This window comes from Plectropomus leopardus, chromosome 7 (genome assembly GCF_008729295.1).
Source record: "Plectropomus leopardus isolate mb chromosome 7, YSFRI_Pleo_2.0, whole genome shotgun sequence".
In the NCBI taxonomy this organism is placed as follows: domain Eukaryota; kingdom Metazoa; phylum Chordata; class Actinopteri; order Perciformes; family Serranidae; genus Plectropomus; species Plectropomus leopardus.
The window spans coordinates 23,476,797-23,504,502 of NC_056469.1; the positions used below are offsets into that span (position 1 = coordinate 23,476,797).

The window sequence follows — 27,706 nt, forward strand, 5'->3', positions numbered from 1 at the left end:
GCTGCTGGCTGGAGGATGGGGGTGGGGGGGCTGGAGGTCTCTGGGAGCTGGGACCTCTTAGCATGATTACACTCATTAAGCTAGGACTCTGTAATGACTGATTGGCACCAGGCCTCATTTCCCCAACTCTCCTTTGTACATACAGGTCTCGTTTATAAGAGCGCAGCAGTGGTGCAGAGAAAAAGACGGAGGGGTGAAGGCTCTATCTTTTTATTAGTGGACAGCTTGACTTCCCTGTCCCGCCAAATGATCCCTCAAGATGAAAATGCAACTGATGGATAAAGATGATGTCCTTGCTTTCATTCATTACTTGCACCAAAAATGTCAGACAGCCCTGACCTCAGAGCACTGACATACTCTGATCAACAGCAACAAGCCTTCATATTCTAGCTTTCCTTTTTACCAGGGATGTCCCAATCCGATCAAAAGGATCAGTATCAGGCCCAAAGCATTTTTTAACTGATCTGTATCGGTTATTTTGAGCACGCGCCCCACCCGATCCTTATATCATTTATAGTGTTCTGTAATTTTATTACAATGCTACACTAACTGGTTTGAAAGCAATTTCTGAAGACACAATAATAGTTAGTTTACTCTATTATTCTGTTGAAAAATGCTGCACTAAGAATAATTGTGACAAGAGCCATATAAAAAGTTTGGTTACATTGTTATTTTTGTAAAACTAAATTGAAAAAAACCCTTAAGAAACTGCTTGGATGCAGACATATTTCTTGTATTGCATTGCAGAACTGTTACACCGTCAAGCATAAACACTGGAATGATTTTAGTAACTTTAATGTACTTGAGGTGTGTATTCTGCGGCTTTATTACCCAGGTAAATACAAGTAATTAATTCACTGAACAAGGCAGAACAACAAACTTATCCATTACTAAATGAATAAAAGTCTAACCTCTTCCAAGCATGCACACATACATGCACACGCTTGCGCGCGCACACACACACACACACAGACACAAACACAAACACACACATACACACACAGTGGGAGTGTAATCCTCTCAACAGGAGTGGGAATTTCACAGCGGCCGTGGGAGCGGGACACCAAGATGACGCATGGACTGAGGCTGTGTCCCCTCAACGGAAAGCAAACACATATGCACATGCGCGCGCACACACACACACACACACACACACACACACACACACACACACACACACACACACAATGCAGCAGTGCTGATTAAGGGAATTTCCACCATGTGCATGGCAGACAGGAAAGAATAAGATCACTGAGGTAAAAAATAATAATTACTAAGGCTAAGTGATGAAAAGAACACTTCAAAACAGGCGTGCCTTTTCAAGTATGTGAGCATGTGTGTGTATGCTAATTGCCAAATGCCGACTCTCGTCTCCTTTATTAGCAGACTCCAGGTTTTCTCCATATGAAGGGCACGAGGTGGCCTGTTCTCCAACAGTTTGCTTCCATATGGGGACTGTTACCATGCACATGTGTGTTTGTATGCCTCTGTTATATCTTCATTAATCTTTAGTGCCATTAATCCTCCTGCCACATTACTATTGATGTGCGCCTTGGGAGGCTTCATTTCCAGTGTCTCTTGCGGTGAAGGACTGAGGACAGATCTAATGTCAAATCAGGTGACTACATGGACTTAGGTGTGTGTGCATGTGTGTGTTGTTTTGTTGACTGTCCTTCCCGCTCTAAGCCTGAAGTGACTCTGCTCAATTTACAGGCACAGAGGGAGACGACCTGGCCATAGGATGGGGCATGAGGACACGAGTGCCAGAGGGGGAACTCCTGTGTAGAAAACTTTCTGATAATCAGTCTCTAAGGCCGGTCCATCAGAGGCACACTAAGACCCGCTATATATACACACTTCCTGCAGCCTAAGCTCCAAATCTGTTGCAGCTCTAGAGGATGGACATGCTATAAATACACAGCCTGACCACAAGTATCTGCATCCATATCTTTTTTCTCTCTAATTCAGGAATCTGACTCTGAGTGTGTGTGTGTGTGTGTGCCACATGTACACATCAGTAGTCCATGTTAATTCCCTCTGTCCCCATAGGAACTCATCTGTAAGAGACATTATCTTAATCTCACCGCTGTAAATGACTGCACATAAACCCTCCCAGCCTAAATTAAGCAATTCAATGCATTTCCCTCTTTTAATGGCCTATGTTGGCTTTCTTTAAAGTGCTTATCCTAATCTTGGCTCTGTTTGGCTGTAAACATTAACAACAAGCCGGGGACACAAGACACAGTGATTGAGATGGTCTTCTTATTACGACTGTCATCAAGAGTCCCCAAGAGATATGTGATGTTTGTAATACTGAACCTTAATGTGCAAAGAGGTCATTTAGTTTTAGGATTGATCACACGAGTGATTAGGTGTATAATTAAGCAATACTGTAACCTAATGTCTCATTGTAAAGGCACAAGCACAAAAAAATCAGAGGACAGCTGTGTAGATCAGATTTGATCTGTTTTTTTGGGCCTTTTTTACCTTGCAGAATCCCAACTATGTTGTTAGTCCTGAAACAATTTGTTTTATTGACATGTCGGTCCAATTTGATTTACCTCATACTTAGCAAACCCAATTTAAAGGTCAATGAAGCAGGTCTAGCCAGAGAAAAACTCAACCAACCATCAGATACAAAGTTTAAAATATGCCACAATATAAGCTTGGACAGTATCACCAGGGTATTTAGAAATCCTGAAGGTTTTTTAATACCGTCATAAATACAGATGCTCCTCTTTCTATAAAACTTATTGTATGTAGTGCACAGCACACACCACCAGAGCTCAGTCTCCGGTCTCTAATGATGGAACAGACAGCTGAGCTGAAAGACATTGTGACACCTAATGGTGGAGGGATAAGTTACAGGACTTAAAACAGCTGGCAGCCAGCAACAGCAGAGAGAGACTATGGGGAATAACGGCATGTTTTTTTTACATCTAACTTGGTGAATTAAGGATTTATTTTTACCACTGAAGCTGGTGATTGTTGGAGCAATGGACTTCCTATCACTTATATAGTCATATACAGTCATAAACTGTATACCCCGGTGAAATTTCAGGGAGGTATGAAATGTTATATACTGTCCAAGCCTACCACAATATTATTCTTCACAATAAGTGAGTGACTGAAGTGTAAATCCGATGATAAAGTAAATCAGTGATAGGGAATTGCCAGGCTAATGGTGTCAAAATGTCACATTCTCATGTGATATTTATACTTGAACTTGAAGCTCAGGGTCACGACCAAAACTGTGTCAAACCAGTGCTGTGACACACTAATGGGCTTGGCTGAGCAGGCGTCCATTGATATAACTAAAAGGTGTAAAGGTGTGACCGGCCAAATGGGTCAGTGCTGTAACTCTACTTGGAGAATAATAGTAGCTAAACTTCTCCAGGTCAATAGTGTGTGAAGGCATGTGGCCAGGGTCACTCTTACGACATTTACACTTATTATAGACTTGGTTAAGTGCTATTAGTGCCTTGGCAGGCATGACTAATGCAATGTCTGGGTGAAACAGAGCCAGAGAGTTAAAGCTACTGAGGTCTGTGGGTCTGAATGAAATGCTTCCAGCAGGTCAGTGCTATAACTGGAATCAAATGCCAGGGTCACAGATGGTATTCCCAATTTGTTTCTTTACAATAAATATAGCCTCAGGGGCGTCTGTGTGTGATTAAGAGACACAACATCATTTACTGAATACTTGCATCAGTGTTAGTTTATATACAAGTATAAAACAACTCTTTTTGATCACTCAACATGTGCTCACATCCCTTTTGCACATGGCGACCACATTGCTGCCAGAAAGGAGATTGTAGCATACTTGGCCTCATGATAGAGTATTTTAAAGGGCAGCACTTGAGGAGTTCATGACCATAGGTGAGGGTTGGAACATGCATAGACTGATAAATCGCCTTTAGGCTCAGCTCCCTCTTTACCTCAACAGTCCAATAAAATTGCTCCCGCTGTATCAATCCAGACAAATCTCATTCATCTTTATCATCATGCCACTGCAGAGCCTTTTCACTACTTGAGTGGCCTCCACAATCAAAAGTTAAAACACCCTGGTAGCCTCAGACTTTGTGCACAGACTAATAGGTTGGGCATCCCTGGATGATGACCAGCTGGGGACCTTTGCTGCATGTCAAGCTCTGTTTCTATCTCCCCTTATTTCATTGCATCCCTGTGCTGTGCTGATTTCTAGGATTTTAGGATGTTTCTGGGATTTTAGGACATTTCTAAGATTTTAAGACATTTCTAGAATTTTAGGACATTAGGCACTTGGCCAGGACCTTTTATCGAGGGTGCAAGGGATCCTCCACTGGCAATAACCCTAACCCTTTTGATAAACAAGCTCTATTTTGGTGTTGTTTAATGCACTCTGACACCTTCTGCATATTAAAAGTGTAAAAATAATTCCCAGAGTAAATCACTATATTTTATTGTAAATTGGAAAATGGTTGGGGGGCCACTCGACACGCAATCGGGGGCCAGATTTGGCCCGTGAGTGGTAAGTTCAGTATCACTGCTTTAGAAGTTCCTTAAAGTGGTAGTTCCACGCCCTGACAGTATCCCTTGACGAGGTCAGCAGTTCTCCTCCCCTGCTGAGAGGAGCCTGGGAAAGGCACTGCCTGTTCTTTTTGAATTATCTGGAAAAGGAGCAATTTCATCCCCCATCCATGACTTGAAACCTGGAGACAGTACGATCTCAGGCTCATTCCGCTCATAAACGATGGCATTACAAGTCCTGAGAGCCAGGTAGCCTACCAAAGCCCCTGCTTTTTCCCCACTGCCCACGTGGCAACACAACACAACTCTATACTTCCTTGAGTCGGCCAACCACCCACAAGTCTGTGGCTCCATGTTAACTGTGTCATGGGGACCAACAGATTAGTGCAAGCTCACACATCAGGCCTGGTGTCAGAAGGGGACCAACTGGATATGATTCATTAAAGGCCTTTGAATCACTTTTAGTCTGGCCCTTAATCAGTCAGTGATTTTGAATGAATATATCTCTGCTATGAAAGTTAATGTTCTTACTCCTCTTACTTAATTTTATTCAAAGTGCAGTTTGGATTTATTTTATTACCTTGGCTGTTCTAAATCGACAATAGCATTTTTATGTAATTTGATTGCAAGACCTCAATAAAATAGTCATTCAACAAGAATATGTGGACTCTTCAAATATTAGCATATACTAAATGCTATTGTGAATATGCCGCACTGCACAAGTCCACAGCTCCTTATCATAATCATGACCTCATCTGGTGCATTTGCTGGTCCCCACAGAGGAAAAGTTAAAGGTCAGGAACAAGAGCAAATACAGATGAATGAATACACACTCCCACATAGAGATACACAATGAATCAAACAAGAGCCCCTTTTACTCTGGCCACATTTACACTGCTTGTTCAAGGCAGGAATACTGTGCTGCTACTCCACCTCGTTGTTCTGTATAAATGGCACGATCATGAATGGGAGGACAGAGTTGTCTCGCCTTTAAGCCACCATGGGCGGTAATAGCAAGAGCAAAAACAGTGTCTGTATTAACAGGACAGCTGGAGAGACAGGACCATGGGCAGGACGGGCTTGACGTTTTGAGAGTGTGTTATGCCTGCAACCCACTGCAGGAGATTTAAAAAGCAGGTAATAGCAGTTAACAGCTAACTCAAGAACATTGGCCGTAAATGTCCACAAATTGGGAAAACAATGAAATGTGGGAGCTCATTACCCTCTGAGCAGCAGATGAGATAGGCCACAAATAATAGAGACGGTAAAAGATTGTGACTGCCCTATTATACCACTGGTATTGTTTATAAAGCGCTGCCAATGTGTATGTTATGTCATACAAGAGACAAGAGATAAAGTTGTCATATTACAAGAAGAAAGTTATAATTATACAAGAAAAAAAGTCGTAATTTTATGGCAATAACGTATTTTTAAAAGAAAGGGAATTACAGAAGAAAAGGGAAGAAGGAAAGATATTACAGAAATAAACTTTGACAGAAAACTATAAAAGACAATAGCAAAGGCGGCCTCCTTGTCAACCAATATCCCACGCACAGTCAACAGGTAACCTGCTGACCTGTGCTCTCACCTGTTTTATAGTTTGCTGGCAATATGTTTATTTATGTAATACATTATCCCCTTTCTTGTAAATTCCAACTTTATTCTTATAATAGTACGACTTTATTCTCATAAAGTTCCAACTTTTTTCTCGTAAAATTACTACTTTTTTCTTGTAAAATTCTGACCTTATTCTCAAAATCTAACTTTTTTTTCTTTAACATGGCCCTAATCCTCCGTCGAAGTTGTGTGGTTCTGTGTAGAAACTCAAAGGGGGTCCCCTTTTTCTACTATGTCCTTTTTTTCATTTTTTTCAACAGTGCTTTATGTTTTTCTATGGAATCAGTGTCCTCTTGTGCTGAACTTATACCTTCACGGACCTTTAAGGTAGGAGTGGGAGAGGATAGGTGTGTGGTGGGGAGGGATGTTTGTTCAAAAAAGGGGGTTGAAAAATGTTGTTTCAATTATAACACTATATAATTTGAATATCTCCTTCAATTAGAAAACATAAAAAAAGTTCAAAGGAGGCATAAAGAAGGGACTCGATCGCTGTGTGAAAAGTGCTATATATAGCAAGTGTCTCTGTCATCATACCTGAGTGCCCTGCTCAGCTTATCGTAGTTCATCTGAGGTTTACACTTCCTGGCCCCCCACAGCCGGGCCACTTCATCCGGGTCCTTGATGACAAACTCGCCGTAGTCTCCCTGCCAGGCGATGACGTCATGATACTCTTCTTTCCTGAGCAGCTCCAGGATGAAGTGCCACAGCTGGATCTGCCTGGACCCCGGGCTCGACTCAGGCTTGTAAGCCCATTCTGGGAAGGCGATCCCTGTAACAGAGAGATAAAGAGAGCGAGAGGGTTAGTGTGCGTCACTGGAGCACAACAAAAAAGACACAGACAGACACATGCTGTAAATTTGACAAGAAATAATGTCTTTTGCTGAAAAGACTGCATCTAATATCAAACTGAGTGACACTATTCAAAACAACCCAGAAAATCTTGTTTGATTTTATAGAGATTCAGACCATTGAAAACTGCTTTATAACAAAGCAAAAGAAAATACTTAGATATTACAATTAGGAGTCAGCAGTTGTAGCTGTTTCAGGTGAATGGAGTAGAGGATTAAAGGTGTCCAAAAAAGTTTAGACCAGATACAACAGAGCAGCATAATGAAGCACAGAGTGGAGTGTCCTCAGATCTTCACTGCATTTTACTTTCACTCTTCAGTCAGTTTTTGTGGGTTATTCTCAAGCTTTTATTGGGCAGTTTGACACTGGTGGAAGAAGAAGAGGAAGTGCATAAAGCAAAGAGAAAGAAGAGAGAGAATAAGGCATCCCACAAACAATAGCATGAAAGGCACAGTAACATGCGTTGCCTTGCCTCGTCCTAGGACGCCCCTGTGACTTTGTCTTCATCTTACAAAGATCATCTAACAGAAAATCCACACAAAGATGGTTGAGTTTATGATATTTTTTCTTTCCGATTCAACCAACAGTCTATAATAAATCCATGATTTTCTTCAGACAAAATGGAGCTTTTCCAAAACAACCTCAACTATAAAAGGCTTTTTGGTATTTTAACATGTACAGGGTAGATTTATTTTTGATGGATGACTAGTTAACAGGTAATATTTATTTGCCATGATTATATTTTGTACTTGTTCGGTTGCCTGGCAACAGTAACAGAAAATATGTAAACGAGAACAACTACAGTAAAAATTCAGTTGTCCTAAAACAGTTTTGATGATCATGGAGAGCAGGAGGACACTGAATGGAGGCGAAACCAAGTGCCCAGTGACGCTGAACGTCAACGTCAATTTGACATAGTGGCCACACACGGAATTACAACATCCGACTCATTTCACTATCAGGATTTTATCTATTCAATCCAATGATGTTTCTAAAGTCTAGACGAGCTAGACATTTTAAAATTTTTTTGCATCATTCAAGTCACCGGAGGACTAAACCTGAAGTCAGTCGATCGGCTGCTGTAAGTCTCTAGTGAGCTTACCCTATGGGTCACATGTTTCAGGAGATCCTGGAAGTTTCATACTGCAGAAAAAGAACTTTTTTGGTTTTGTGGGCCACTAGGCAATTTTTATCTGAATGAAAGGGCCCTGCTTCCAACACTGTAGCCAGTTCTCTATTTACATCCATGGGTGTAACCATCTGCGTCTGTAGTCCAAATACTGTTAGGAACTGTGTGGCAGCAAAGTTAAGAGGGCAACTTTTTCTGTCTGTATGCATTTTAAATCTCACTACTGCTGATAATATAGCTGTTTTTAATAACCCAACTGATGGTGATTTTGTCACACGACGTCACAGCCATAAAATAATGATTTGGTCAGCTATAAGCTGTCTGTGTCAGTTCTTACCAGATGTTGGCTGTGATACAGTTTTGCTTCTGCAGAATGAAAATAGGGGAACGACAGAAATTTGGCTTTTTTTTATGATGTCTAGGTGTTACACTGTGGACAGAGGTCTCTGTTAAAATGACCTAGAAATGCATGTGGAGATGCAAATAAAAAACGTAGACAGCTAATGTGGAAGTAGACTAAGGCTTTTGTATAAACCACATTCCCTCGCTGTCATTACCACAGCAGCTCTTCACAGGAAACACACACGCACACTGAAACTACAATACTGAAAGTTGTAGTGTTAGTGGGCTTCATGGAACAGTTCAGGCACATGAAAAACCTTTCCACCTCTCCTCCACCTCTTTCCTCTCATGCAGTCACTCTTTCCTATGACCGGAGGAAAACAACATAGCCAGTCATCTCTTCTGTCTATCCCTCCATCTCTCTCCACCCGCTGCTCGAAGGAAACGCAGAGTAAGAGACACAGAACGAGACTGTGGGCGTGGGTATATGACTGTTTGCATGAGCATGTGTGTGCCCAAATGTACGAGTTAGAAAGAGTTTATGTGCCAGTGCTCGTGTTTGAAAATGTTTGTGCAAGTCTCCCACTAACATTCTGTCGCCTGGGTGGTCAAGAAAAACTGACACGACCGAACAAAATAGACGATCACAGTGTGATATTCAGCCAGATATAGCCTGCCCTGGACTTTATTTTATCAACAATCATCCATATATCCAGTTTAACATGCAAGTGAGGAGGTAGCATCAACCCTGTTAAAGTGTCATGCAGGACATTTAATGCATGTTGATCTTATTATATAATGTCTGGTGTGAATAAAGTTAAGCATGACATTACACTGAATAACCAGAAAACTAATCGGAAGATAAGCGTCTGATGTAACCATATACAATATAATAGAGGATATGCGCTATTCCTACATTGTCCATCTTTGTTACATATATGGAGGATTGTTAGAATCACCCTGATCTTGTTTGGACATCACCGCTGCCTCGTCCAAATGTGAATATGACTTTTGTATATATATATATATATACTTTTTTTTAATGATTTAAAATAGATAAAATCTAATTTAATTGTAGTGCTGCTGTGTTACCTCATGCAGATGACAAACTAACTTTGCAACTTGCATTTAATCTGTAATGTTAACAGCAGCTATAGAAAGTTTGCCAATTTTTTTCATGTTAACGTTCATTTTATGTAAATAATAAAAATAAGTCATTAATATTTGTATTATTATTATTATCATTTAGGCTAATTAAAGCCTGGTTGTATAAATAAATAAATAAATACATAATTTAAAATTGCATGTTTTTTCCAATTTAGATTCCTAAATCTAAACCTAAAGATACCTTCAGATTTTTTTGATTTGTTTTTGCGGGTACTCAAGTACTTTACAACAATTTAATGTGAGTACTTGAATATTGAAGTTACTTAAAAATGCCGTAAAGTCACATTTATGCTCAACATTAGATACAAACACGGACACGGACACGGACAGAGCCATCTGTACATACTCTGCGTTCATTGCCTCCATTTTTTCGCACAGTTTCTGAAAACTTACAAAGACAAAACACAGTAGAGTAGCACATTTGAAGCAAGACACAACTGTACAAAACAATGACATCTTAAAAATGGCTGAATGCAGTAAACCAGTGATACTGTGAAAATAACTCTTTCCACATGCCACAATGTATTTAATGGCCTCACCGACCTACACCAACAACAATGCTGCCTCCTTTAAAGGCACATTATCACGACCTCCCCTGCCTTTGCCATTTTTGTATATTGCATCGTATTGTATTTTGTATGCCCTCTAATGCATTCTGGTAGAAGTATCTATGTCAACATAAAGGGCACATGGAAGTATTTGAGCAGTAACGGTTACCTTTGAACTGATCTATCATAAGATAAGCCTTAACAAAAAAAAAACAACAAAAAAACACACCTCTGTCACTATCAAAATGAATTAAAAGTTGAAATTCTTTAAAAAATGGAGTGTTTATTACAGGCCTTTTGTTTTTCATGGGGTATTGATTTGTATTTTTCTTCTCTCATGGTGGATTTTATCACAACTTCCTTCTCTGGGAGGAAATAGAAGGTCATATAAGTCTAGAATGAAGCCAGTGTTTGAACTGTACCACATGCAAATGGACACAGAGGAAATGAGACAGGCTTGGCTAGAGATTGGAAAACAAACAGGCCCAAATCAACAGATTATGGATGTGCAGTCTTGTCAATGGATTTGCTGGATGACAGCCTGGGGCAGAGATAGATAGCCCTGATAATCTCCGCCGCACTAGCCCGTTCTGACCATTTAGCCACTGTTGCATAACACTAAATAATGTTGATAGCACATCTGCCAGATATTTATGAATCTGTACATAATACTGGAGCCTTTCATCAGCATGAGTTAACCACTTTACTGCTTTTTAATGCTATGTAAGAGCAGAAGCAGGCACATTTTGTCTTCCAGTTTTTTGTTAAAAATAGGCAAAAGGGAAATTTATGTAGGCTAGTAGCTATAAGTCACCACCATTTCTTGATGCTTTTCCTCCAATCACAGTGATATTTTTCAAAGGCATGGTCAATGAATCACTCGGTTGTCCCACCTACTCAGGAGTTATTTTGCCATTCAAAATAAGGGTTTTTGAACATCAGTCAAACAATGTGCCTACACATTTTCCATCTCCATATTCTAAACAGGAATTTATCAGTGTGGAATATTCTGTAGATAGTAGGTGGCCAATAAGGCAACAAACAGGCTGTGCAAGCATCTTAGCTACAGATTATTGTTCTTTATAACAAACATCACAATGTGCAAAGTGTGAAACGGCAATGGGTGTAAAAACTGCATAAACTCTGCCATCTGTGTCTGCAGTTTCTCAGACTTTCCAGATAAGTAGGTAGCATGCAAATGAAACAACACTCACTCACTGTCATTTTACTTCCTTTTTCCCCACCCTCCTCCTCCTCCTCTTTCACTTTCAGACACTTGTTGCACGATCAAACCCTTAGTGAGCTACAATCACAGAAGAACACGCCGGGGGCAAGTGTAAACATACTGGCCCGGCCGAGCCTCCAACAAAAACACACAATCACCCCCACACACACTCCTACTGCAGAGGACGACACATTCTTTCCAGACACTGCGAACTGATGGTGGCTGTGTCAAGACAAGTCGAGATATGACAAGTCGAATCCCCAATCTGGTTGAGATTAATGAATGACCACTGACCCTGTGGTGCTGCTGTCAAGCTGGAAACTGCTCCACTGAAGCAGCTCAGTGGCCAACATTAGATGGTCAATGAAAGAATTTCCCTTTTTTTATCTCGTGTGTGGAAAGAATATTTTGTATGTGTGTGTGTCCACGTCCCTTTTTCATCATTTTGTGTCCGACTTTATGAATTTTAAAGTTTTTGTGAGTCTGGGAGTGCAGCGCAGGCAAAACTTGTCATAATTTTTTATTTTTTTTAAACCCCAGCAGCAGTTTGAGGAGTGTAAATATGGATAATTGATCAATTGGTCCAGCCAAAGTTGATCTGATTGACTGATGAGAAGCAAATTTTTGACAGAGCAATGAACGGTTAAGGTTATTTTATTGTGCTGTTTATTTCTTTTATTTATTTAAATTGGGTACCGTGATTTTATTGATGCATTGATTTATTGATTGAGTCCTGAGTACTGAATTTTGTTCTTCATGTATACATGGCCAGAATGACAATAAAGTTTCCTTGAATCCTTGAGTAGTTCACGCATATGATTCTCTGCTGCGATGCGCCATTTTTATTGTTGTTGTGCTTTTTCCGGTAATGACTTCAGGCTTCTGATTGGGCAACGTGGCCTTACGGTAGAGGTTATATTGCCACCTGTTGCTTTGGCGTGCGCTTGACATTACTTGACAGCCTGTGTTTGTGTTTTGATGTGGACCGAACACCATTTTTTTAAAACCGGAGATGGAAAAAAATGCATTTTTAAAAATACTCGTGTATGTGTGGACTCTGCTGCTCTGTCTGTGCCCAGATTATGCTCTAAGAGTGTGATGCAATCAATAATCTAACCGTATATTCAAATAGCGCTCCTGTGATGGTCCAGCTCCAAAAACATATAATCAATACATGGCAGCAGATCATTTAATGATGGCAGGCCACAAATAAATAAATGTGTGATAAATCCTGATGCTTGTTTGTACTGGAAGCTTTTACTGGGTGAGAAACTGTCAAATATAAAGAAGCAGTAGCTAAAACATGAGCAAACCAAGTTCATCAAACAGACATAGGATAAATATTACAACAAAATAAAACAAAATTGCTGCTCTTAAAAGTTTGTGCTCACACACGCACGCACGCACGCACGCACGCACGCACGCACGCACGCACGCACGCACGCACGCACACACACACACACACACACACACACACACACACACACACACACCATGTTTCAGGTCCATGAGTGAAATGGATCCCATGTAAATGGATGACTGGCAATCAGATTGTTTGTGAATAAAGAAGAGGGTATTCTTGACCTGAAATGATGCATGATATACTGTCATAAGCAACAGCGTATATAAAAGCCACCACATTGAAAGTTTGTGTTTGTGTGTGTGTGTGTGTGTGTGTGTGTGTGTGTGTGTAATGGTAGGGATTAGGTTCAGAGGAATGCTGAGAGCAAGAACAGGTGCCTTTGTCCTTCTATCCACCCAAAGTCCAACCCAGGCTGAGCTGTCCTGACTCACACTGGATCATCTATCACACACACACAGACACACAGACACACACACACAGACACACAGACACACACACACAGACACACAGACACACAGACACACAGACACACACACACAGACACACACACACACACACAAACTGATCTGTCTCATCAGCCTTGTACACTCAATAGGGGAATTTCAACTAGGAATTTTTGGAATCTGTGTTAGAAAAAAAAGTTACAATGAAGCCGAGAAAGAGAGAGGAGCAGCGGGAACGAGGACCTAACCCCCTCCACCACACTTAACCTCTCTGACCTCGACTCTCCCTCTCTTTGGCTCCTCGCCTTCCTCACCCCACCTCTCTCCCTCCCAGGGGAGACACCAGATAGCCATTACAGCATGCATGCGCAAGCCTCACACTCTCACACACACATAGACAGACTCGGCATCAATAATGTACAGACTGGTGTGGCGGGTTGACGATAGGGGTGCGCCTAATCTCTGGCCTGGGACACTAGAGAGTGCAAGTGCGTCAAGAGGTGTGTGTCTGTGACTGTGTGGGACAAGTGAGGGGCAGGTGGTAGAAAGTGATGCAAAGGGGACGAGGACAGAGGACGAGGGGGGGCTAGAGTGAAAGAGAAGAAAGCAAGACAAGATGGGGTGAGCAACGGGACAAGTGGAGGACAGAGAAAAGAAAGTAGGAGGAAAAAGAGACGGGGGAGGGAGATCAGGGGAACAAAAGTGGGAAGAGGGAGAAAGAGAGACAATGGCATGAGTGGGAGAGGAGAGAGGGGGTGGATGGAGGGAAGGAAGGAGGAGGAGGAGGGGCGGGGGTTTAAGGGAGCGATGAGATCATAGCTCGTCTGGTAGTCTGTTGTCATCCAGATCAGATTGCTTATCCCCCTACCTCCTCCTCCTCCGTCCCTCCATCCCCTCCTCCTCCTTCTAACTCCCCTCCTCATCCTCCTCCTCCTCTCTGGGAGTGCGGATGCCTCTTTTCCTCTATGTGATCTTGGTGGCAGGCCCCTAGCAGACTTCTAACACTGCTGCTATTCCAGCTATGTGCGCTGCTCACCAGTCCAACAATGACCTCCACTCTCTCTCACACCGAGAGAGCCGAAAGGGGGGCGGAGGAGATGAAAGCAAATGAGTGAGAAAAGAGTGAGGGAGAAAGAGAAAATGACAAAGGACTTGAGAAGATGAAGTGTCTGGCAGCTGTGTTAACTCTGGGTAAAGGGCAACTTCTTGGTCAACTTCGATATATGATGTTGCCCTAACATTGGCTACATTATATGCACACCAATATTCCCCTTTCATTCCCAATATAGCAATCCTCTGATTTCTGTTGTGATTTGATTTGTGTTATAAAAATAGCATATTCACTGTTAATATTCCTGATTTAACATTTTCTGATTAACACATGCGGGATATGGCGGTAATTTGGGGGTTTTAGGATTATTATTTGGCCATGTACAGCATACAGCCAATTCGGCAGATACATATCTAAAAGGCCTTCACCGTATAACGGTATCAGTGTGTGGCACTAACACCACTCCAAGCACCGCCAACCCGCCAAGTGTGCTGTGTTCTGCAGACTGTCTAGCAATTTTCAGGCCACTCAATACAAAATTACACATCAACAAAATGTAATATTCTTATACTGATTTTCTTTATTAAATAAAGAAAGACAACCATATAACTTCTGAAATCATGTTTCTCTCTTTTGCCGAAAGTCTTCCACGTTGTGGAGCCTGTTTTTTTTTTATTTTATGTTTTTATTCAGCACATGTTACGAGGCTAGAGCAGCTATACTGATGGGTTGAGCAGTTCTGCTCAGACACAGCAAGGCAGCTGTGGCAAATACAGAGAAACTGAGTCTCCCTGATTTTTTGTGCATGATGCATGTGGATTTCAGCACAAATAGACAGTGAAAATGGTCTTTTGATAATTCAAGTCACAGACATGAAGAAATACAATTGTGTCTGTTTTACTCAGCCTTTCCTGTTTCCAAATAAAAGCCCTCTGACAACGTTTCTGCTGACACACAAGGCATTTTATTGTGAAACATTTGCAGGACCGCGTTGTTGACAATGCAGTATCTTGCACGACTTTATAAATTAAAAGAGAATGTGCTTTCAATTGTGGAAATACAGTGTAACAGAAAGCAGCTCTGCAGCAGTGCTGCAACAACAAATGCTGCTAGTGTGAACTCACACTGCTCACACAAGCAGTGTGGCCCGAGCATAACCTCCAGGGCACGTGATGCGCACTGCATGCAAAACATCCTCATTACAGTCTCATCAGTAGGAAGTTAATAGAAAGATGAGGGTCCGGTTTTTTGACGGTATTTAAAATGACACTGTCTGGATTTTGAAATATCCTGGTATATCGTAATACTGTGATACCACCCATATAATGTCTGCGTATGCCTGCTACATTCTGGCACAGTCACACATGAATTCATGACCCGTTTCTGGGAATTCATTATTCATTTGATGTGTCATTGCAATTTTTCATCTTGTCTGTCTTGCATTCTCTAAAATGTCCTTCTAATGACACTGTTGGAGAAAATAATAAGCTAAAAAGGGCTAAACTTTCTCCAGCTCCAGTTCCTTAAATGTGATGATTTGCTACTTTTCTTTGAAAAATATGAAATTATAAGGTATCCTGTGGAGTTTTTGACCACTAATAGCTCTATGGAGCAATTCAGGCAACACAATACACATTCCTGCTGCCAGTTTTGTGCTATTCAACAACAGTTGGTAGCCGTGGTAGTTGTATTGCACAAAGAACATGAAGCAACACACCAGGAAAGGCAAGGATGACTGCTAGCAAATAAATATGGATGTAAACAATGCAAGCTTTGCAAATGTTTTGTGAGGAAGGAAATGTATACACACAAATAGTGGTGAGAAAGTGTTTGTTTACAGGAAAACTCCACAGTGTGCTTTGACTGAATGGCTTTTGGATGAATGGATGACTAAAACAAGGAATTTGAGGGCTCTGAAAGATAATAACAATGTTTTCAACTATTTTTTGACATTTCATTGACAAACCAGAAAACTTAAATTAGTCTGTGATGAAAATAAATTTGACATCGCCTCAGAGGCATGACTGGCTGGATGACTGACCTGAATTGCCAAGGAGGGCGAGAGCTGATGGGAAGGAGGCAGAGACAGACGGGCAGTCAGACAAAGTAGTAGAGTGAGAAAAGAGATGAGGAGGAGAGATTCCCAGAGCTGCGAGTCCTACTCAGCAGCAAATCAACTGACAGGCCTGTGCCAAACTAACAGTGGAGTTGCAGACTCAGGGTTTTTTACACAGGGCCAGGGCCTCTGAACAGCCATTAGCGGGAGTTGGCTAGCGCCGTACTACTTTAACCCAACTCAGCTTTAGCGTTGATGTGGGAAACGACCAGTGCAAGTGTGTGTGGGTGAGGGGGGTGAGGTCACTGTCGGCTCTGAGAGTCTGCAAAAGCACTAAAAATTGAGAGACAGTCAGTTATTTGCCTACAGCAGTACATTCATACACAAGTATACACAGCCTTGTCTTTGTCACAGCTGCTCGGATAAGTGAAACTGCCTGAAGCGCCGAGCTCGGGGAACAGAGAAGACAGAAACACAAGACCAGGAGGTGGAGGGGAGGGATGGAGGGATAATAAAAGACTTTGAGGGTGAGACAGAGAAAGTAAGAGTGAAAGGAGGGAGAGAAGAGAGGAGGGTGGGCTCCGCAGGAGGAGGAGGGTAATCAGAGCCCATACGCCTGAATCCCAAAGTGTCTGGACTCTTCCCACCAAGTCCATTAAAAATTCATTAGGCCAATACTTGAGGAAGACTAGAGAGTGAGACACACAGAGAGAAAGAGACAGGGACACGGGGGAGTGACAGAGAAAGCAAAGTTGGAAAACATTTTGATGGAAAATGTAAAAAAAAACAAAACAAAATCTATTAATTAAAAATGCTCCTTAAATTTGATGTCTGAGCCCTTGGAAAAAAACATATCCCAAATGATTTTTGTACTTTTTTGGTTTTGAGATCATTGTAAGCATATAAATATAACATTACGCTAAATTTTCTCTCACACTTGTGTGAGAGAGGGTTCCTCCAGCTTAAGGGAACAATGATTCGAGATTTTTTAACTGCCAATTGGAATTAAATTTAAGAGCAACTTTACAATAACTACAACAAAAGGAAAAAAAAAAAATGAACTGAAATTAATGACTTGGGTTTAGAGAAAATTTTGCCCACGTTTGTGTAAGATAACTTTTTTGCCTCGTGTTGGAGGCAAGGCTAGAACAAAACTGGGAAACACCTGGCGTTTTTTTATTTTTTTTTGGAGAAAAAAAATGTGTTTTTTACTCTGTATGTGGCATGTTGCTGGTTTTGCTATCCTGGTCTGTGTGACATAAATGTGAAAGGCATATTATAAATAATTACAGAAAACTACCTACAATTTTCATCGATTTTAAAATGCAACGTCAACAATAAATGTCTTAGCATATTCAATAATTTTGAAAGATTGGTTTAAGACATTTACGACCAGGAAAGCCTTATTTTTTGTATTTTGTTTAATAAAATAAATTAAATAAGTTAAATGCTTTATAAGACCTTTTTAAGGGTAGGTAGAAACCCTAACAAAGAGAGATGAGATGGCAACTTACAATGATTTTCGATCGATTAACCGGTTGAATATTTTCTAAATTAACATCTGGTGCGTAAAATGTAAGAAAAAAGTGAAAAATGTTTAACACAAGTGCCCCAGAAGTGAATATGACACCTTCAAGTTGCTGTGTTTATTTGACCTACAATCCAAATGAAAATATAATCAACTACTATTAAAAGCAAACTCGGAAAACCAGCAAATTTGGACATTTGACAGACTGAAAGGGGGAAATGTTGGCATTATTGTTTTAAAAATGACATAAGCAAGTACATATAACAAGTAATCAACCACCAAAACTGCCAGAATTTTCTGTTGATTCAATTATCATTTCAGCTCTGACTACAAGCATCAGTCTTTGGTTTCACAATATTAATTACTAGAGTAAAACAGTGACTAAAAACTGGATTTCCTAATTAAAATGTTTCCACGTGTTTCTCTTTAACTCATGTCTATTCAAGTAGAAATAGTGGGATAAGTTAAAGCCACCACAAGTGTTTCCACTGTCTGGCGGAGATGTAGATTAAAAGAGTAATTGTTGACTGGCTTTGTTTTCCATTTGAATTTCACACTGGTTTAAATGGGAGTCTGCTGAACTTGAGTTAGCCGATGATAAATAGGTAGGCAAGTTGTTTGATTAAGTACACAAGCTTAGTTTTATTGTAACATGCAGAGTAGATTTTACTGGTTTGGAAACAATCTTGAGAAGAAATGTGGGTTGTGAATAATCCAGATGGAGACTAATTTCCCTTGGAGGAAAATGTTCTTCTTGGAGCCAAAAGTGTTCATGCCCCCTGCCTCACCTGAGTGCCAGGGGGTTAAACACACATCACACAGAAAAACATGTAAGCCTGGCAGGCTGTTTAACTATTCTTCAAGGTCACCCACAGTCTACATTTTCTATAGGATCTTACTCACTGTTATATAGGTGCAGAAGAGAGAAACAGAGAAAGAGCAAGTGGGAAGAGAGTGCTTTGTGGCCTTGGAGAGGCCAAAAATAGCGCCACACACACACTTACACACACTGGGGTTATTGTTCAACACTGAGAGAGAACACACAACATGGATGGGGAGAATAGGGAAAGTACAGAAGTGCTGAAGGAGGAAGAGGAGGAGGTGATGAGGGAACAAGTGGGACAGAGAATGAGAAGGGCTTGACGTAAGAGTACGTCTCTCAGCCTCTCTTTGTATAACTCGTCTTCCAGTGAGCAGACAAGACGTCTTTTCCAGGAAATTGTAGGGGAGGAGCAAGAGAGGAAAAAAAAAAAAAGCAAAACGTCCACAGGGATCCTCTCTTCCAGAACAAGCACCTCTCCACATCTAGTTCACAAGCTCCGCCACTGGACTGTAAACTTGTTAAGTCACAACATGGTTCAAATGTTCATTTTTTTGAGCAAAAAACAGACAAAAACTGTTTGAAGTGTGTGTTTAAAGGCTGACTTTGTAAGCAGAAATGTTCCGCCTACATGTTGTTTATCATCTCACTAATCACTTTATTAAAACTAGAGAAATGCACTCCCAGCGCAGATCTTTACAGGGCCGCCAACCGAGCTGATCGCAGCCACTCAAGACAAATCCAGCAGACAGGAGCGTTTTTGAAGGTTTAGTGTACACAGATAAGATAAGTTCTCCTGCTAAAAGGCACTGGATGTAAAATATAGATTTAATGCAAGTGAGGATGAAATTATTATTTTTAATGACTAAAACAAAGCCACAAATATTTGATGTTTGTCATTCACAACTGGGTTTCTAATAGTAACTTGGAATTTGGAACTTTGGATTCTAACTTTGAATCAACTTAAATAGAGCAAAAAAGTACAACTACATAGCCTACTCATGTACTTATGGTAGAAGTGGTGGAAGTACAAATATCAAGGGTAAATTACCAAATCAACACAATCTGAGCGTCTACAAAATCGGGCAGGCAAATTGTCCAATTCTGAAATGCTCTCACTGTGGTATGACGCCATGCAGAGGACTTAACATAAACAGGTAAAAGTCACGGCAGCCAGAACCAGCACAGCTGTGTCCGGTGGTATTGTCCTTCCCGGCTGCTTTACAGTTAAGACGTAGGCGAGGATACCAAAAACGGTCGATTCACCTCGTATCCTGTCTAACTTCAGTGGATCATAAAACATCAGTATGGAATGAAGCAGCATGTGTCAGTTCAAAATACAACTAAACCTTTTAATTGATGTTAGTTTTTGAGCGAGTGAGCACTCCGCACTCAGTGGCAATATAAAGTTGGTAAGATTGGTTTTTAAGCTATTGTGAATCCAATATACAGTCATAAATGTGCAAACAATAATATCAGGCTGATTGGTCCAGTAGTTTTAGAGATGCAGGCAGAAACTCACAAACACAAGCATAAGTGACGGGCATTTGTTGACATGAACTCTCTGTCAGTTACACTAACAAAGCATGCTAATGCAGTTACAAGAAGAGAAGGTTTATAAACTCACTGCAGATTCAAGGTAATTCTGAAAAAAACCCAACCCCCAAAAAACAAAAAAAACCCAAACACAACTTTGACAACACGAGAATTAAGTTTAAAGTTAATTTTCATCAGCAGTGAAGTAAATATAAGCCTTTGCCTAACTGAATCAATGAAAGGTTCATGCGTGCTTGGAGATTTTTGCCAAATGTAATGTAAAAATGGCTGAGATGTGCAGAACAACCAGGCACTATCAAGACTGAAACTGAAAATTAAAAAAAAAAACATGTTTAATTGATTAATCGCCAAGTAAAACTAACTCAATAAACATGATCACCTAAGAGGGCTGGACTGGTTTCTAAAGAGGCCGAGTCTGTTACTCAGAGCTTGATTTTAGACTGTAAGGACCCTAGTGGTCTAGCATCTAACCACATGGGAAAACTAATCACTCTGTACAGTCTATGTAACTAGCAACATGTACACACAACAGGTGCATCTTCACCTGGGAACTCTAAGAAAAGGTACACACCTATCCAGCTTTTTCACATGGGAACGGGAAGACTTAAAGAGAAAATGTCACAAATGCATTTAGGACGATGCCATGTGAACAAAAACACTGAGCAATGTCCACGCATGAACACACATAATGGCCGGAGGCACTGCACCTGATACGCTCTCAGGTGGGCTGGACAACTGGACTGGACTGTAAATACACTTATAAACAAGCCTGGTGGGAGTGTGTGTGTATGTGTGTGTGTGTTCCCCAGAGTGTGTTAAGAGCAGCAGAATAATATTGTGTCAGTGAGAGAAGAGTCCTGTTGCTCTCAGGGTGCTGTTAGGTATATTTACTCTCACCAAAGTGACGCACTGCTCCCAGGACATTAACCTCTCTCCTTAGACATACACACATACAAATATGCACACACACTTGCTAAATGTTTCTCCATGCTGCAACTGATGTGGCCTATGTGCACTGGATATAATTTAGGTTTAAAAGTTGGAATTAAGCCGTTTTTTTATTAGCGGGTACAAACTACAGCTTCAAATTTAACCCTGTGATACTCCAGGCTTGTACATTGTTCAATAACGTAATTTTATCTGCATTAAATAACAGTAGTATTATGAACACTAGTAGTTACTACTTACTACTGTAGTTTCAGATTGTAAAAGACAGGCTTGAACTGAGTGAACTTTTGATGACCATGAAAATGAAACTATAAAAAGGGATGCTATAATCTCATATGAGCGCTAACAACTTTTTACTGTATATTTTCCATTTAAACACCAATATTTAAATCTTTGGCTGTAATATTTGTGATAAAATGGCTACAGTTCACATCTTTTTGGGGTGAGATGCGTGAGAATAATTGAAATCTGGTACTGCAAAGACCTTGCAACTCATATTCTTAATCTTCCCCTTTACTTTAACATGTAAAAAGTAAAAATATAAACAGTTATTTTGCTACAATATGGCTTTAAAGGTTAGGAAAGTGGTTCTATGTCTGTGCATCTAAGCTAAAATACATGGTTATATTCCCATGATCGGCCAATCATTTTCTTCAAAGTTACTTTTCGGGAAAAGCTGTTAAGACCTAACACAACCGTGTTACAGGCCACAGGCGCCTCTCTTCTCTTTCACTCTGTCGCCCCATCTCACACGCCGGTGTTAATGTACTTCTCCGGCCAACAGCTTGGCAGAGAGCTGCCAGCTGACGCTTCACCTCTGGTTCAACAACACACTGCCTACACTCACCACTGCCTGTAAGAGTGTGTTTGACTGTGTGCGCAACTCAACGTGTAGGAGCGCGTAGGGATGGAGAGATATAGATATGATCTCAACTTCTATGTGGTGTGTTTGTTTAAATTTTATACAATCGAGCAAAAGTGAAGCTTACCTTTAAGAGAAGAAAGTATAGACTCCATCGGGCAATTCGACTTGCCAAATATTTGCCGGTTCCATTTTTTTTTGAAAGTGAGGATTGGATGCTTTTTTGGTATAAATGACAACAACCTAAATATATCTTGTGGTTTGAGACTGTTGAACAAATACAGTTTATGTGACATGAAGAAGTCACATCGGAATTTAATTTTATACAACTATGCAATAGCAGTATGTGACCTTGGGGCAGTGTGGCTGTGATTTCCCACAAAATTCAGTGTGTGTGTTTGTAAGGTTAATGGGTCACAGGATGACTTTGTCACGCAGGAGTAAATTAGATGTGGCATGATCGAAACATTTATCTGTCAGGTTTGTGTATGTGTGTGTGTGTGTGTGTGTGTGTGTGTGTGTGTGTGTGTGTGTGTAATAGATGGGTGGCACTTTTGGGAGGTGGTTTCCTGGAATGTGGTACTAGAGCGGGACAGGATGTTAGCAACTGTTATGCACCACAACAGATCTGTTTCCTGTATGTGTGTGTGTCCATGCGTGTCATTTCTGATACATGCCAAAATCTGGCAAGAATCAAAACCAACTTAAGAGATACAAAGACAAGCACTAACAGGGAGTTAAACATAGCTTGCAAAGTCCACTCAGACATAATAATTATCTCTACTAAGAGTTAAGTTGGACTGATTTCCAGTTTTGTCGGTCTGGTCTGCTGTACAGTTTAAAACAATATGATTCTTACGCAAACTGACTGAACCAGCATTTGTCATTATGACACTTCCTGGCAAATTAAAAAGCAGCCTACACCATCAACTTGTGCTGACTGCGTCACAGCACTAAATCCAACTTGCACTGCATTAGTAATAAGGAACATGACAATGTGATTAATGTATTATTGTCTTGGAGCTATAAGAGTCTGATGGATCGTGAGCCAACACGGCAACATCAAATAATCAAATCAAACATCAGATCTCAGTAGAGGTGGCAGAAGAAAGAGCGCATGTATCCACATTTTTAAAAGATGTTTTGCAGGTTGAAACTGAATCTGCAGCCAATGCAGCAATGATACAGCCTTAGTACGTGGGTCGCCCGCTGTACCTGGTGAGTGAGTGAGTGAGTGACCCGCTAATTTTTGCCAACTGGCATGACAGTTTATCAGCTGTCTTTTGGTCCATGACTTATCTTTCCACAAAATCTTGGGCTTCTCTCTTTTTCTCTCACACACACACTGACACACACACACACACACACACACACACACACACACACACACACACTTGACCTATTTGCCAAATTTCAGCCTCAGAGAGCAAAACTGTGGCTGCCAAACCAGTGCGTAAATTTTTGAGGACGGACTAAAAGTGTAAGCTATAGAACCGCTAGTTGCAGCTAAAAATATTTTAAGAATGTAACAGTGATTCACACTTGTTGCATGAGGCTGTTTTTCAAACAAACGTTTGTGTTAAAAAGTACATTTTTTAGAGGAGATGTGCAAAAATAAGTGAAATCTGACAATGCAAACACCTTGCAAGTCGTACTCTTAAAATTTTGCTAAAGATCTAGCAATAGCCAAAACCAACTCAGGAAATGCAGAGGCAAGCACTGATAGGACATTAAATAGAGCTTGTTCAGTTTATTCTTTGATAAAATTATTTCTATTCAAAATCTTGTATTGCCATTTCTTGCTTTTATTGTCAAAAAGAAGTGAAGTATATCAAAGACAGCAAAGTGCTTCAAAGATTAACAAGTGCATATTTGCAATAGCAGCGACCAAGCACGCATTTGAACCCAAGCATTGTCCATTTATGCCAATACACACAAACATTTGATCAGCTGTTCTTAGGACGATCACTATTCTTTCCACAAAATGTTGGGCTTCATACTGATACACACCAAATTTTGCCAAAATTCAGTTCACTAAGGCAAAAACTGGCCACCAAAGGGTTGGGGTAACTTTTGTCAGAGCAACCAAAGGAGTGACAGAGCTATAGAGCTGCTGGTTGCAGCTAAAAATATTATAAGAATGTAATGGTGACGCACACTTGTTGCACTAGACTGTCCTTCAAACAAATGAGCATGCACTCAAACCATGTCTACCAACCAACCTGTATGTATAACAGACTCACAGGTGTGCACGTGACAGCAGGTACTGAAGATGAGCCAGAATTTCCTCACATACGTGACAGTGACACACACAGAGAGCAGACCTGCTGAAAAGATACACAGAACCAGAAAAACAAGTCCACAATAACAGCTTCAGACTAAAACACCCTGTGTGTGTGTGTGTGTGTATATTTATGTGTGAGTGTGTCAGTGCTGACTCAGTGCGTGAATGTTTTTGTAATTCAGCCTTCACAACGCAAACTCTCCTCCATTCTCTCTCTCTCTCTCCCTCTGACACGGTCTCCTAGCAACCAGACACTTAAGGCCTAAAAATAACCCCCCAGAAACGAACAGAACAAAAAAATAAAGCATAAACGGCAATTAATCCTTTCAAGCTTGGAACACGGACTCAAATAGACCAGGTATTAGAAAGGGAAGAGCAGGGCAGGAGCAAGAGAGAGCGGGAGATGGAGAGAGACAGAGAGAAAGGAGTGGGAGGCTGAATCTGCCAGCAACAGGTAGTCGTTAGGAGACAGAGATCTGCACTACACGAGTGTGTGTGCATAATGTGTGTGTATGAGCGCGTGTGTGCCCACTAGCCTTGGCTGGGAACAAGACAGAACTTTTCCACCCTCTCCAAAAGCAAGGGCTGCTCAAGGCAAACAAGGCTCCAGTGTAAACCAACCCAGCGGTCCTACAACAAGCTGGCAACACGGGCCGTGTTAAACTGAGTTTGAAGAGAATAACACGCTGCACGTCAGAAATACTCAGCAAGGCCTCTCTCTCTTTTTGACAGCGAGCACTTTTGTTGTGATTTTTTTCTCCCTCCTCTTCCCGCAACATTATGAAATAAACAACGTTATGAAACGACGTAAAAGACAACTGAGTCATGAGCACACACGTACACAGAGGCCTGCTGTCTAGCGTCTGAAGCTGACACATTCCAAGGTGGATTAACTTTTCTGCGTGATGGCAAGTGAGAGACAAAGCAGCGAGACACCTGATCTTTACACCAGACATTTATTTAGTTTGTTCTTGCGCTTTTAAAATCATATCAGGGTTGTGTTGCATATCTTTATCTTTCTGTTGTATCTGGTGTTTTCTGGATCTTTCACTCGAAATGATGCAAGTGTTATTAAGTCGTTCCATCGAGTAAAACTGTTATCAGGGCTCTGATTAGTAGACCAACTGGCAGAAAAACCAAAAAGTTAGCAGGAGATAAATGTCAATCTTTAGACGACAAATCTGATTTTGATTTGCACTTTGTGTCATTAATAGGTTTGCAACTAACTGACATTTTAATTTTTCATGTTTTATTTTTGTTGTTTAGGCTGCAAAATATCAGAAAAAATGAAAAGTTTCATGAGTCTTGTGGTATTTTTAAATTAGGAGAGATTAATTCGTACCATGCTCAAGCACAATTGCCAATCCTTTTCACTTCCCCGCCACTGAAACATTTGAAAGCCTGCAACCAGAAAATGTTTGATATTTCTTGCTTATTACATCAATTTAGCAATTAATTGTTTCTTAAAGTTGTTGCAGATCGATCGACTAATGCTTCAGCTTTATTGAAAACCGTTTGTAGTCCTGAGGTAAAGCGCATTAACTTTGCATAATTTTCTGTCCCTGACCTTGTGTAAAATCTATAGGATTTGCATGCATCATTTCATTCATTGAACTGTAAACTAACAACTCTTGTCTGACTGGGCTTTACTGTTGCATTAAACTTAAACATAACTGTAGAAAAAAAGTATTATTCCAACAACAGATACAATTGTTCCTACTGTTTTGTCAGGATAAAAAAGAAACCTTTGACTGAACAATCTCTTGTATGGGTGAAAGTTTTTAAAGTTAACTTTAAAGGACATCCGATAAAAGGAGTAAAGTTGCTGAGGACAATTGCTGAGCTGGTTCTCTGGCATATCCATCCTTTCTGAAAGCTCAGTATGTTTCAAATCGCCAGCCACTTCTTCATATTTTGGACAAATGGCTGAAGTTGCAATTGAAATACAAACTATGTAAAAGTCAGAATTGTGTCTACAGCGCTTTATTTTTTAGACCTTTTCAAACCCCTTTTCAGATGAAAGGTGATGTCAATTAGGTGGTGGAACTTCAAGCCATTCAGTTTTCAGTGACTTTGGCATGCACATGTTGTCTCATTTCCCAAAATAGCCTCACTATAATCAAGGACCTCAAAAATGTTTTCAGCATTTATCCTCTTAATAGTGACTGGACGTTGCCATACAACAGCAGCTGCGATTTCTATTCTTTAGAAATCGTGTATGACTGTGTAGCTTTGTTGACCTGACCCAAGCTCTTGAGCCGTATTGGCTGGTAACACTAATCCATCAGCTGGTGGGAGAATTGATAAACAAGCAACCCAATAACCCACCATTCACCAAATGCATGCTGGGTTATGCTGGGTTAGTGTTGTGTGTTTAAGCTTAAGGCATCACATCCCTTTTCCTTAGAGGATCTAAATAAATGATTAGTGACCACCATTACTATGTTTATTGTATGTTCATTCTTATGACGATAATGCAAATATTTTCTGCTCTGTCAATCGTACAATGTCAATTTGTTTATAAAATACAAAATATTTATGCCCTTTATTAAACGAGTTATTTTTACTAACCATTTCCAAAGTTCAAACTAAATTGAGCTTTATATGTGCTGCACCAATCCATGATACTTTAAAGGGACAGTTTACCCCAAAATCCATAATACATATTTTCCATCTTACCCATCATCATCAGCAGCTTGTTTTGGTGTGAGTTGCCGAGTGTTGGAGATATCTTTTGTAGAGATGTCCGCTTTCTCTCAGATATAATGAAACAAGATGTCACTCGGCTTGTGGTGCACAAAATCTCGATAGCAATGCCCTTTTTCTAGAAAATCATGACCTGGTTATTCAAGATAATCTTGTTGATAACCTTGTTGTGAGCAGTTTCACGTAGGAAACATTTCCTTTTTACTGAACTACAATCATCAACCGATACAGAATGAAGCGTGCATCTACGGATGGACAAGAGGCTGATTACAGTGAAAGACAGAAACATTAAGTGTGTTTGCTATTGAGTTTTTCAAATGTTCTTTCTTGGTAATTTGAGCACCACGGATAGTCATCTAGCCATGTCATCTAGCTCCATTAAATTGGAGATATTGCAGATATTACGAACGCGTAACAACTCACACCAAAACAATCTTGATCAAGAGCTTAAAAATGTGTTTTTGATTTTGGGGTGAACTGTCCCTTTAATGTTATAAACACTGATCTATTGATGAGGAGACTTTGTGTTCAAGCTATCAAGAGAGTCCAATTGTGAACAATTCTTAGGGATAAAAACATGCTATTTTTTGGATGCATTTATAAGTGTGCTAGGCGGTCAAATAGTCTGTAAGCTACACTATGCATGCAACATATGATGCAGTCTGTCAATATTTGCCTTTACATACAATTTGCAAAGCGCCC

General features: G+C 40.5%; 1 protein-coding gene across 1 annotated transcript in view; it reads right to left on the reverse strand.

Annotated features, from left to right (window-relative positions):
- The window catches only part of erfl3 (Ets2 repressor factor like 3), a 63,348-nt gene that overhangs the window by 11,453 nt on the left and 24,189 nt on the right, over positions 1-27,706 (reverse strand). Inside the window, exon 2 of the mRNA XM_042489325.1 lies at positions 6,661-6,895. Within this exon, the coding sequence (XP_042345259.1) occupies positions 6,661-6,895 (235 nt within the window). The remainder of the gene's footprint in view (positions 1-6,660; positions 6,896-27,706) is intronic.